The sequence below is a fragment of the Grampus griseus genome (genome assembly GCF_964374135.1).
Source record: "Grampus griseus genome assembly, chromosome: 1".
Lineage (NCBI taxonomy): Eukaryota > Metazoa > Chordata > Mammalia > Artiodactyla > Delphinidae > Grampus > Grampus griseus.
Window position 1 is genome coordinate 119018579 of NC_139017.1, and position 13750 is coordinate 119032328.

The following is a 13750-nucleotide window of genomic DNA, read 5'->3' on the forward strand; positions in this document are numbered from 1 at the left end:
CTAGAGGGGTGGGATAGGGAGGGTGCGAGGGAGACACAAGAGGGAGGAGATATGGGGATATATGTATATGTATAGCTGATTCACTTTATTATAAAGCAGAAACTAACACACCAGTGTAAAGCAATTATACTCCGATACAGATGTTAAAAAAATTTACCTTGCACAGTGGAAGAGTTCAGGAAACTAGTAAGTATCTAAAAGGTACTCATAGCCTTATTTCCACAAGTATCTCCTTTCAAATTGATTCCCCTTTCACCCCCATAGAAGATGTTAAAATTTTAATACTCTGGACAGAGCACCATTTCCCAAAATTTTGGCTCAATATGTTAGCGTGGGGCCTAGTACTCTGTATGTTCGCAAGACTGTGTAGGAGGTTCTGATGTCCCCCTAACTGAGAAATGTCATGTTGCGGTATACAAATCATGGTATAATGAAAAGGCAGCAAGTTTTAGAGTGAGGAAGACCTCATGAATTGTATTATCTAAGATAGTTTTTTAACATTAACTGTTAAATTGATTACTCAGTAGTGGGCATTTGACCTTCTCTTTGTCCAATCCAGACTTATAACCTCTTCTGACATTTGGGAAATTCCCTATACTGAAAGTACTGACTAGAGGCCAAGATCACCTTTTATCATAGAAGCTGAAAATATGCTTTCCAAGCCTCCTTTGCAGTTAGGGGCACAGAATTAGTAGAGGGTGACCATATGTCCTGGTTTAGGCTTCTTATCCTAGAATAATTTTTAATAGTGACCCTTTCACTCTCAACCACGTCCTGGTTGGACTCTTATCTACAGGCTCTTCCAATCAACATGTTATTTCAGACTCTGACATCAGAGCTGATGACACACAAAAGGAGAGTCTATTCTATCTTGGCAAAGTAGCAGTGGTAGAATAGCTCCATCTAATTTCCAGTGGTACTGTTGTCCAGCCACAGACTGGGTGCCCCGCATTATTGGTGCCAGAAACACAAGTGTTGGTGTGTGTGCCTAGCTGGGGTGGCAGTGTGCCTTCAAAGGATTAGTTTTGGGGTGTGATTCTGGACACCATTTCTCACTGTGAAAATTCCAAACCTGGCTTTCTACTCTGTCCTGGGGAAGATTCTGTGTGCTAATTGATATCCTTTAATATTTCCCCTCATGCTTAAATTAGCAAGTATAAGTTTCCAACACTTGCAAATAAGAACACCTGACTGACACATAGTCATTCCTCAACAAGTATTAAATAATCAATATGCACCAAGCACTGTGCTAGGTGTTGGAGATATTGATTTCTTATAAGTAACAGTGGATATAATAACACTATTGGTGCAGCAGGGATGCTGAAAGGATTAAAGGAGATCATTTCTAGAAAGTGTCTAGCATGATGCTTATCACAAATTAGATACTTAATAAAAATCTTCACTCTCCCTTTTTACTAATTTCCCTCTTAGAATTTTGCTAAGTGGTGCTAAGGCAAATAAGCTATAAATGCATAGAGTCTATACCCTCAAATAAGTTACAATCTAGTTGAATAGTCAATAATTACAGGCCTGAAGTAATAACAAATCAACACCAAGCTGCTAAATTCTAGATCTGCTTTAGCACAATTTTTAAAACCAAAAATAACCAGATCGACTGCTCTACAATCACTTGTTTTATTATTTTACTACTTTGTCCATCTGTACAGAGTGCTTTATCAAAATAGAAAATAATAGCCCTTAACAAATCCCATTCATTCTCATTCTTATATATCTATAAAAGAAATTATCCATAGAGCCAAAAGAATTGATCGAATTACTTTTTTAATGATGAAGGGTTGGAAGGAAAAGAAAGGCAAGATAAGAGTTAATTTTAAAAAGTTCAAATATAATCATCATTTAACATTTAATGAACACTGGTTTAGGCCTTATACCTGCTATATTTGTAGACAATAATTCTTATTTTATCAACCTGCAAGCCCTTAAGCCAAAGGGAAATCTTTAACAAAGTTCCTGAACTCCTCCTCCCAAGACTGTTATTGAAAAATAAATCTTTGAATCTTTTCTATTAATGAGTGGCTCAGAAGGACACACTTCCTTCAGAAGAATTTTCCCGGTTGTTTTGATTATCTTCCTTTTTAAGATACTTTTCCTTTGTTCACCTTCTGTTGGAAGCCAGGGAAAGTCAATACCATGAGTCAAAGCTTGAGGACAGCAGGGAGTCCAGGGCATCAGGAGGTCACATGTGAGTTCTTGAGGGCCAGAGGGGACATTGTAAAGCAGAATGAAGCACAATATTCCATTAATTCATAATTTTCCTTTAGCCATACCTGGTCCCACCCAACATTATTCTTCTCTAGTTGAATCAATAAACTTCAAAGCAGACTCTTTACTTGGTGAATTACCTGCAATGGCCTAGACATTATTCTCATCAAAGAAGATATAAAATACCAACCAAAGGGACAAGCCAGGAGAAATCTGCATCAGATGCAGAGTTTATATATATATATACCCGTATTTCTGCTTCAGTCCTTCTGATTCCTTAATTCTGTCTTGGACCAATTTGCAAAAACAAAAAGTGCATATATTATTATTCTTACCTGAGGAAAACTGAATGTATGAATGATATTCTGTTTGCTCTAACATCTTATTTAGAGATTTAAGTAAAGGAAAATTTCAAGCAAAGGAATACATGTAAATCATTATTAAGAAAATATTTGGTCACTAGTCCTCTACTTTGAAGAGAGTAAATGTTCAGTAATGTCTTTTGAAAGAAAGATTGGATGAATGGGTAGGTAGCTGGATGCTACTTCTTGCTTATTTCTGCTCATTGATCTTAAAGATAAAATAAACATTTCCATATTAACCCAGCAAAGTTAGGACCTCTCACCAGCTCTCTAAAGCAACTCCCAAGTGTGTCTTAAATAAATTTTCAGTAACAAATCTGTGTGATAGTTCTGACAAGACACATTTTAAAAAATAAATTACTTCTCCTTACTGACCATGCCCTAGAAATTTTTGTGACTTTCTCTAGTATCCAGTTCTCCAGTTAAGAGAACTATAGCATTCAACATTCAGATGACAAAAAATTAATAGTTTCTGAATTTAACATTTTCCATTTTTAACTTATTAAAATGATAAATTGTGAGAATTGTGTCTCTATTTTCCTCCTATGGAGTCCAGCAATATTTTGACCTTTTCAATCTCATTCGATAAGCATTGCAGTTCTCCTTTTTAATTGCCCTACGAGGTATAAGGAAGAAGACTAGAGATTTAAAACATATGTGACTGAATAGGTCAACCTCACAAACGTGCGGAACGTGCTTTCGGAAATACATTTTGGCTAATTTGCAACTTGAATTTATTTTCATTTGTGACATTCTGTTACCACGGAAACATGCTGTAAATACCAGATTTCAAATTGCACTCCTTTTGGGGTCATTCATTTATTCTTCCCCTTATGTCCATTAACCACAGGCAAAGTCCAGATCTAAAATAAATCATCTGGAGGCTTAGATACATTTTGGAATAAGTAAACCAGCTGATAATAAATCTTGTGCAGTGTCCACCAGCACAAAAGATTTTCTGATTTATTCTTTGCAATTGGTTGAAGTACAAAAGGGACTTAAATATCAAGTGTATATTAGAAGGAAGTAAAAATACTTAAAAATCTGAGTCATGTCACTTGATTTTTTTTTAAATGATTGAGTAGGAGGCATGTAGTGCTTGTGTGAGTCAGAAAGAAAATGTTAAAAATTATATCATATGACGCTGGTATGTACTGGGAATCCGGGTGCAGTACACATTTCAATGCCTTTTGTAGAAGAGCCCTTTGATCCTGGAGACATGCTGATCATAAATGACACTCATTTTGACACCACTGAGCTTTGGAGTTGTGCAGAGGCATAAAAGGCTGAGGTTGGCCTTGATAATAAAGGAAAAATGTGAGTGGTTCCTGACCCCTTGGAAGAGTGAGGCAGTTTCAAAAACAATTATGTGTTCGGTGATTCACATTGGTGTACCTCTGCCTATCCTAAACCAACAGAATCAAAGAGACTGCTTAAACAAGGTCCAGACAACAGCATTCCTTGCATCCTGACAACACAAGTTGTTTATGATAATGCTATAGAAAAAATTCCTGAGTTATTATACACTGGCTCAGAAAATGATACAAACTACGTTTCTCAAACGTTACCAAATAAAATGGCCCTGTTTCCAACATGGAAATGAAATTGCCCTAGCCTCTTGCTACAGTTGTCTCTGGGAGCCTTTGTGTTTTCCTTAGAGTAATGAAAACATTGATTAGTTTTATTAACTGAATATCAATCTCAATTTTGGACCAAGGAAATGGCAGTTCTATAGATCTGACAACCTTGTGCTTTTGGAAATGTGCATCATTTCTGCTGCAAAGGCCAGCAGTTCTTACAGCTGGGCTTTTAATTAGGTCTCTTGGGGATCAGAATGCTGGATATGCCTGAGAGAATTTAATGACAAGATGTAACTCTGAGTGAATTTGTGTCAAAAAATTAAGTTTGTGAGGAAGAGGAAAAAAAGAGAAAGCTTTTTTTCAATACTTTCAATTTTCCAAAATTCATTTTGTAATTAAAAAACTAAAAAGTTGCAGGAAATTCTATTCTACTAAATGCATCTAAAATCTTTCTGTGTATTCTAAAGGTTTTTTCCCCCAACCTGATCACATTCTAACTCTATTTCCATTCAAAATAACAGTAGTATCAAATACTGGGGAGGATGTGGGGAGCAACTGGAACTCTCATAAATAGCTGTGGGAGTGAAAAATATTGTGAACACTTTGGAAAGTTGTCTGAAATTTCCTAAAAAGTTAACCATGTGCATGCCCTTTGATGCAGTAATTCTCTTTCTCTCTCTCTCTCTCTCTCTTTCTCTCTCTAAATACACACACACACACACACACACACACACACACACACACAACGAAGAGGGATTAACACATATATTCACAAGAAGAATTGAATGTTTCTGGCAGCTATATTCACAAAAGTCAAACACTAGAAACATTTAACCTTCCATTACAAGGAGAACGGATAAACAGTTAAATTGTGGGAAATTCATAGAATTTTCGGTAATAAAAAAGAGCAAATTATGATTCATGCAACAACATGGATAAAAGTCAAAATCATCTTGTCGATCAAAAGAAAGCAGTCACAAAATTATATCAACTTCAAGAACAGAAAAAAAGCTAACCTATAGCAATAGAAGCCAGAATATTGATTATCTTTGGTGGCGAAAGCTAGTTACTAAGAAGTGGGCAACAAGGAACTTTCCAGGTGAAAATTTTTCAACTTTCCAGATGAAAATATGTCTATATATTGATCTGGGTGGCTTTTACATGGGTGTATCCACAAGCAAATATTCACTTAAGTCAATATTCAGTTAAGATTTGAGAATTTTGCTATATGTAAAATTTACCTCAATTAAAAAAAGATTAGTGAATAACAAAAAGTAGGAAAAATTTAGGAAAACCCCTTACTTTTACTGCAGCACCTAATACATTAAGAGTTGAGCTAAAATATGTAAAGAAGGATTAACATATAGGTTTAATTAATATATTAAAAATAATAAATTATGACTTGTGGAACAAATTAGTACATGCGTACAAGATTAATCAACTTAGATTATTCTCTAATAAATAAGTAAAGTAGAAGTAAAAAGCATACATAAAGTAAAAGATAGCAAATTTCTTCTTCTAAACATAATCTTACCATCTGCTTTGTTGCCTTCTTCCACCAAGAGTTTCGCAATATTAAAGAATCCTTTTGCAGATGCTAGGTGGAGGGGCCTATCTCCGACTTCACCGCTTACATTTACATCAGCACCAAATTTCAAAAGGAGGCGGGTTACCTAAAGGATCCATGCATTTGAAATTAGTATCAAATGCCAAACAGTAATGCAATGCCTTCAGCAATAGGGAAGGAGACATATCATTTAGGTTTTCTCTTGGATAATTTTTGCCTGAAAATAACAGAAAATCCTAACTCAACTGGCCTAAACAATAAGGAATTTATTATTATATCACCTAGCAAGAAATCTAAAACTGGAGCAATTTCAGGGTTGGGTCTTCATTGTATCAATACATAAATAACCTTCTCTCAAGTCACCCATAATCTTCTCTGAACAATCTTTTCTAAAGTTTCCTTCTGGCCAGAGCCAGCAGTGCTTACTTGATTCTTGATTTTCATAGTGGTTCCATACATAGGTCACCAATGGTAATCTTGCTACTGGGGTTCTGGGTCCTTGTTTGATTTGTGAGTAAACAGGAGATAGCCACACTAGCCCCCAGCATCTTCCCAAATTAGCTGAGATTCACATCCAAGAGGACAGAGAGAGATGAAGTAAGAAACAACTCAAGAGTTTCCAGGGGTTGTTTCAGGTAATTTACGGGATTCCTTCAAATTATTTATATATTCACTTAGGAACCTTCCAAATAATTTCTCTAAAATTGACATTACCTCCCCTGTGAATTTTAGGACTCATCATAGTGATCCCAAGAGATAAGTTAGGATGCACCCGTGCCATTAAAATAACAGTTATGGGAGGACTCCTCAAAAGTCTTGACCATTGTGGCATCAGCATAAAAGTGAATTCAAGCTCTAAAACTATTTTGTGGCAGCAAATAAATATATCTTGAGCGGAAGCCTCTCAAGAATATGGTATATATTCGATAGAAATTCTAGGCGAAAAATTAGCTGGGTGGGATGTGGGAAAACTTCCTATTGCATGCAGTAGGTAAAGAACAAAGGTTCTGAAATTGGGCTTCTGCTTATTAGGTATGTCACCTTGAATAAATTATTTGGCCTTTTGAAAATTCAGTTTCTTCGTTGCTAAAATGGGAATGCCTCATAGAGTTGTTGTGAGAATTAAATAAGTTATTACACACAAAGCACTTAGAAAAGTGCCTGGTATTCAATAAATGATAGCAGAAGTGGTAGCACCAATGTGGAACACATGTATTTTATCTATTTCTTGGCTAACGGGCAGACCAATACTTAATTCAAGAGAAACCTGAACAGTAGACATTTAGTTTCAAGAACCTTGCACTCCTAAGCAGATATTTCCACTTACACAGGCTCCATAAATTCTGATTATGTGACTTTATAATGGATAGAGTTAAACTATCTTTGAAATCGATTGTCTATTAAGCACTATTATTATATACCTAGGAACTACTGCTGTTGGTAAAATACTCTTCCACTTAAAATAAGTAAATAAGCAAATGGCAAGGAACATGGCACATTAGTATATCGAATGTGCCATTCTCCTGTCAGCATATTTTAGTAAATGACAATAGCTTCCATAAATTACTTATGTGCTGTCTTTGCACATAGGAAGTGAGTCCCTTATCATAAAAGGGCCATCCACATTTTAGCATAATTTTGTAATACTGTGACTATATATTCAGGGAAAGTAAACAAATTTAGGTCTCCACACAACATGCATAGAAGCTCTTTATGTTTCTGCTGGGTCATGAGGTTAATCGCCAAAGAGGATGACTCTACAAATAACAGGCACTGTGTATATCCTGTCTGTGCCTGAAGTCAGAAAAGTATAAAGTTTTTTCGCCACCTGAGTTTTGGACCCAGTACTTTCAGAAGCGTTTTCAGTGCTCAGCTCTCCAGGGCACCCCAGTGCAGTCTGAGCAGCCTATCAATGAAATGAGCAGTCTCCCCTAGTTAGAGGTCACACTTCGCAGGTCTGAGACTGTCCAGGCACATGCCAGCCAGCAAAGAAATAAAGGCACAAAGACTAGAACAGCACAGAGACACAAGGAAGTTTGATTTTCAACTTGGGATCCTCAGGCAGTGCAATGGCATGACCTGTACAAAGGTAAAAAGGTATAATTCTGCTGCATAACTGAGACCAGATCTAGAGAGATAAAATGAGGAAGAGTAAAAACAGAACGTCAAAAGAACAGTTAAGTTTTGATTATCTAATTACATTTGTATTTCTGTTTTATTTGGTTCTATTGAGTTTCTTGAGTATAGCTAAAAGATGGTGTTTGAAAAGAGCATATAAAATTTTTCTTTCAATATGTTAAGGTTGAAAATCAACGGATTGTGGAATTACAGCACCAGGCCTTGAATTCTAGCTCCACTACTTCAGTAAATGGCCTGGACTTTATGATTTCGCTCACTGATAGAAGAGGGGTAAGAAGAGGCTCTTCGGTACAACAGAATGAAGATGGGTTTTGGGATCAGACAGACCTGAATACATACTCCAGCTCTTCTACTTATTAGCTGCATGACTCTGGCATGCTACCTGACCTGAGTAAGCTCCATGTGTATCATTGATTAGAAGGGATAAATAACAGCTGATTTTAGGGTTGGGGCAAAATTAGAAAAAAATCCACATAAAGGCCTTAACATAGTGCCTGTCCCATAGTATGAGTTTGCTCACATGATAACTCTTATTAAGTTCATAAGGTTGTCACGAAGGTCAAATGAAATTATTTGTTGAATGACGCTACATTGTAAACTTTAAAGCATTCTATACGTATCATTACTTAATTACAGATTATCAAAATTTATAAATATGTTTCTGATACATAACTATATATTTAAAGAAAATTATATATTTAAAGCACATTTAGTGATTGTTTTTTAGTTTATCTAGGTTATCCCATATATTAGTTTCCCATTGCCACTGTAGTAAATTACCACAAAATTATTGGATGAAAAAAACACATTTTTATTCTCTTAGAGTTCTGGAGGTCAGAAGTCCAAAATCAAGGTGTTGGCAGGCTGCATTCCTTCTGGAGGCTTTCATTTCCTTACTTTTCAGCTTCTACAGCCTGCCTGCATTCCTTAGCTTGTGGCCCCTTCTTGTATCACTTTAATGTACTGCTTCCATTGTCACATCTCCTACTACTCACTCTGATTTTCTGCTCTCTATTATATGGACCCTTGTGATTACATCAGGTCCACCCAGATAATCCAGGATAATCTCCCCATTTCAAGATCCTTAACTTGATCACATCTGCAAAGTCCCTTTTAAGGTAACATTCACAGGTTCCACAAATTAGAACGTGAACATGTAAACATATTTTGGTAGACATTTTTTAGCCTACCACATGCCAGGTTACTAGAAAAGAGGAAATTCCATTTCTAAAAGTTACCTATTTTCAGAGAACTTTTGGAATGGGCTTTATGATTTGTTTTATTGTTAGTGTTAGTATCATCCCAGTGACATTTGTTGAGCATTTGCCAAACACTTTAAATTAATATCATAAGAGCAACCCTATGAGGTAGGTGCTATTAATATTTTTTTTTCATTTTGTAGACAAGAAAGTGAGGATCAGGGATATTATACAACCTACACATGGTCATAAAGCTAGTAATTTTTCAAATTCAGGCCGATTTCTATAGCCACCCACTTACCCATATACTCTACTGCCTCCCTCGTGTACTAAAGTAGTCAGTAAAAATGTATAACTTGGTAGCTGCTATGTTTCTATGGATCTACAAAAGCTCTTCAAGGGGGGAACTGATGAGCAGATGGCAAAACTAATTCAAAGGATATCTTAAATATCCTTTCTTTGAACCTAGTACAGTTCAAGAAAACCCTGGAACACTTAAGTGATGCCCCAGGCTTCGGAAATGCCACTGACTTACCTGTTCATGCCCATAGTATGCTGCAATGTGCAATGGAGTGAAAAAAACTGCATCTTGAACGTTGATGTTAGCTCCATGTTGCAGTAGTACATCAGCAGCCTGGACAAGAAGGAGAGCTGGGTTAGGAGATTCATTGGTGGCATCTGCCCATCAAAATTCATTTTACAATTACAATGTACAACTCTCCTTCGGGGGTCACCATCTTAAAACACAATTTTCTTCCACCTCCCTTCTCTGCAATCTCCAATGGCTAGCTTTGGCCTAGAAAATGAAAACCAAGCCCCTCACTATCACATTCAAGGTCCTGTCAATCTGATGGTATCCTTTTAAATGTATTTCCCATTACTCCCTTTCATAAACCCAACTGTACAAACAAACTGCACTCAATTTCCTACTTCTCAGAGTCTTTGTTCACATTACTTCCTCAGTCAAAAGTTCTCTTCTGGGGCTTCCCGGGTGGCGTAATGGTTGTGAGTCCGCCTGCCGACGCAGGGGACACGGGTTTGTGCCCCGGTCCGGGAGGATCCCACGTGCTGCGGAGCGGCTGGGCCCGTGGGCCGTGGCTGCTGGGCCTGCGCGTCCGGAGCCTGTCTGTGCTCCGCGGCGGAAGAGGCCACAGCAGTGAGAAGCCCGCGTACCGCAAAAAAAAAAAAAAAAAAAAAGTTCTCTTCTGTCCAATCTACAGATGTTTAAACACAAGCTAAATGCCATCTCTTCCAAGATTTCTTTACTTTCCCTCCCTTCGTTGCCAACTGATTTGCTAAAATTAAGTCTTCCTTCCTTTTAAATCTCATTTAAATTTTTTTCATGTCATTTAGAACATTTAAAAATCTATATACATGCCTTATCCTTATTAAAGAGCAAATTCTTTAAGGACAAAGTATATATCAAATTCATCTTTATAATCCTACACTAGCATGTTGCCATGCAAATAGTAATCATTCAACACGAATTTGTTGAATGAATGAATGAATAAACGAATGAATGAGTGAAAAAAACTAGAAGGAGCTATTGGCCAATGAAAGGCACAGATTGCCAACAAATCTGCTCACCCTTTAGATTTCTTCTACTAAAGGCTCATCTCTAAGACTCTTTTCTCTAGAAAACTGATGGAAATCATTTCCTCCAGATGTGTTCATTTTCACTGTGAATTTTCTTAATGCACTCTCTATTCTTCAGTTGGTAAAACAATACACATTTGGGGAAATTTTCAAAAGTCTGTTAAGACTTAGAAGAGAGAACATGAAGATGAGATCCAAGAGCTCAAGGAACATATGCTCCCACACCTCTTCTGTTCCTAGAAACAAACTGCCTCCTAAGTCAAGTTTCCTTGCCTGTTTGAATCAGAGCCCTTCAGAAGTGGTGAGGGGTCATGGACATTACATAACAAACCAGTATGTTTTAAAGAGGAAGAAATCAAGAATCAAAGGAATTAGGAAATTTCTCAAAGTCATGGAGCAAGTCAGTGTTAGCAGGGAAGTGAATCTCTAGTCTCTCACCTCAAGCTTTGTTTCCAAGTGCTCCAGAGTATTAAATAGTTCATTCATTCAATCATCCATTTGTTCATGTGTCAATACACCATTTATTGAGCATATATGAACTGAAATGATGTTATTTTACATGATTATTCTTACAGTTTATTCAATCAGTGGGGTAGCATTAGAACTGATTGTAATTGTCATACGAAGAGAAAAGGAATTCCTGTTGGAACAGCTGAAATTTCTGGTGGGTCCAAAAATATAATAAGCAGGTGTATAGGCTTCTATACATTCCAAGAACAATGCTTTTTGCTAAATTTGGATATTGCTGACTAATGATCAACAGAATACACAATGTGTACAGTGAGTTGTTTTTCTAATAAAAAAATTAAAATTACAATTAACACTTATTGAGGGCACATTATGTATCAGACCCTGAACTAAGTGCATAAATGGTAACTGGAGTGCCTCTGTTTCACTCCAAAACATAGAAAGATATGTTCTACTCTCCCATTTTAAAGGTGAAGAAACTGAGCCTCAGGGAGGCTTTGTAACCTATTTGAGGTCATACAACTAGTAAGAAGCAGAACTGGAATTCAAATTTAGGCCTGTTTGACTTCGAAGTTTCTTTCCATCAGGCCCTTCCTGTGACCTTGACCTCATTAACACTAACCTTTAAGTAAATGAACTAACTGACTCAATCTCAGATAAGAGGAAGCTTTCTGAGTAGAAAGTAGAGTAGAAAGTAGAAGCTTTGTAGAATCAGCTTGGAAAGAATGCTGGAGCCATTTATATCAAATGTCTGGTATCTTAGACTTCACATGCCTGTGAGTTCAATCTTGGGAACCTTTAAAGGAGGTCACAAACGATCAAGGTAAATGAAGCTTTTTACAAATTCTCTTATTTTATATATAGCATAAAAGAAAGTAGACAGCATGAATTTTTATTGTAAAAAGGATTCTCAAATGTTAAAATATAGAGCCAATTTCTTAGGCATAGTTCTAGAACTTACTTTCATTCTAAAAGATAATGGCTTTTAGGCTTGAATAAATAGTCCAAAGCAATTTTTTTTTCCTCCTAAGTTTGCACTTATCCAGTCATTCAGAAGGTCAACCTTTTGCTGAACAGTCATTAATTATGAAGTGTTGGCCTTCTAAGAAACTTTCAAAATGTAAGTTTTAATGAAACCACACAGAGTCATTATTGAACTATAGGCTTTATTTAGTTTGTTTTAAAATTCAAGGAAATATTTAACTATTGAGAGCAATGTACACTGGAATTATCTGAATAATTTCACAGGTTATTTATATAAGTTGAATGCATTTATTGATTCTTATATTTCAAGTCATGATAGGGAGTGTATCTCCTAGCAATCTTATGGGGATATAATGTATCGTGATATACAAATATGCCTGTCATGTGGTTAAGACAAATGCACTCATATTGTTTAGGCTGGAACATATATCTAGCAAATCATTTTTTTTTTTTTTTTTTGCGATACGTGGGCCTCTCACTGTTGTGGCCTCTCCCGTTGCGGAGCACAGGCTCCGGACGCACAGGCTCAGCGGCCATGGCTCACGGGCCCAGCCACTCCACGGCATGTGGGATCTTCCCGGACCGGGGCACGAACCCGTGTCCCCTGCATCGGCAGGCGTACTCTCAACCACTGCACCATCAGGGAAGCCCTATCAAATCATTTTAACCATGCTTCCCCTACTCCAGAACCTGAAAGAGCTGGTAGGTCAACTTCACCTGTTTTCCACTACATGAAGTCCCATGAAGTCCCAAACTGAATCTCTTTTATTCATCACTATGCTAAGCAGAGAATAGGCATCCAAATAATGGTTGAATTGGACTGTATTTCTAGTTAAAACAAAAAAAGGAATATATATCTACCATCAGTCAGAAGGGAAGTTAAACATTAACAATTAGGACCCAATTATATGATAGAAATTTTAAACAATTCAATTCAACGAACATTTATTGATCATTTATTTTGAATTAACCTTTAGCAAATCCCAAGTGCCTGCTCCATGCCAGGAACTGTGACTGGAGTTTTACATACATTGTCTCATTAAGATTTTTGCAGGGCATAAAATTCTGTTGTATTAAAAATTTTTGAGAAAATACATAGTTTTGATTTCTTTCCCCCCAAAAATAACAAAACTACTGGTGAAATTGTATACTTGAAACAAGTCTTATCACAGAAAGGATATCTTAATAATCTTTAAACTCTTTATAGAAATGAATTTTATCATACTTAGATTTGTATAACTGACATATATATCAGTATTATTATTATTAAAGAACCAAGGGGCTAATAACTTGGGCTAGTAACTTGGTATCCTTTACTGATGGAAGAAATAAGCACCAAAAATGTCTATCATTAAGTGGTCATTTTTTGAGCACAAAAAAATGGATCAGAACCCTTTGTTTTGATAGAAGGGAATTACTGTATACATTACCCTTTAAAGATATTTTTATTTGCCAGTTGACTCCTCAAAAGATCCAAGTAGAGTCTCTACAATTTCCAGGTTGTAATTTAAACACTTATTCAAACATTCTGCTTTCTTCCTAGAAAACCTCTGTTCTCTTTCTCTGCCTATAACATACCCAGTCTCAAGGCCAAGCTCAGTCCCCAGGTTCTCTGAGAACCTTCCACAAATC

At 36.6% G+C, this 13750-nt stretch overlaps 1 protein-coding gene across 1 annotated transcript in view; it reads right to left on the reverse strand.

Moving 5' to 3' along the window:
• The window catches only part of TNNI3K (TNNI3 interacting kinase), a gene marked incomplete at both ends in the record, with an annotated part of 280506 nt that overhangs the window by 191468 nt on the left and 75288 nt on the right, over positions 1-13750 (reverse strand). The window contains 2 exons of the mRNA XM_082669170.1: positions 5700-5838; positions 9606-9704. Coding sequence (XP_082525296.1) covers positions 5700-5838; positions 9606-9704 — 238 coding nt within the window. The remainder of the gene's footprint in view (positions 1-5699; positions 5839-9605; positions 9705-13750) is intronic.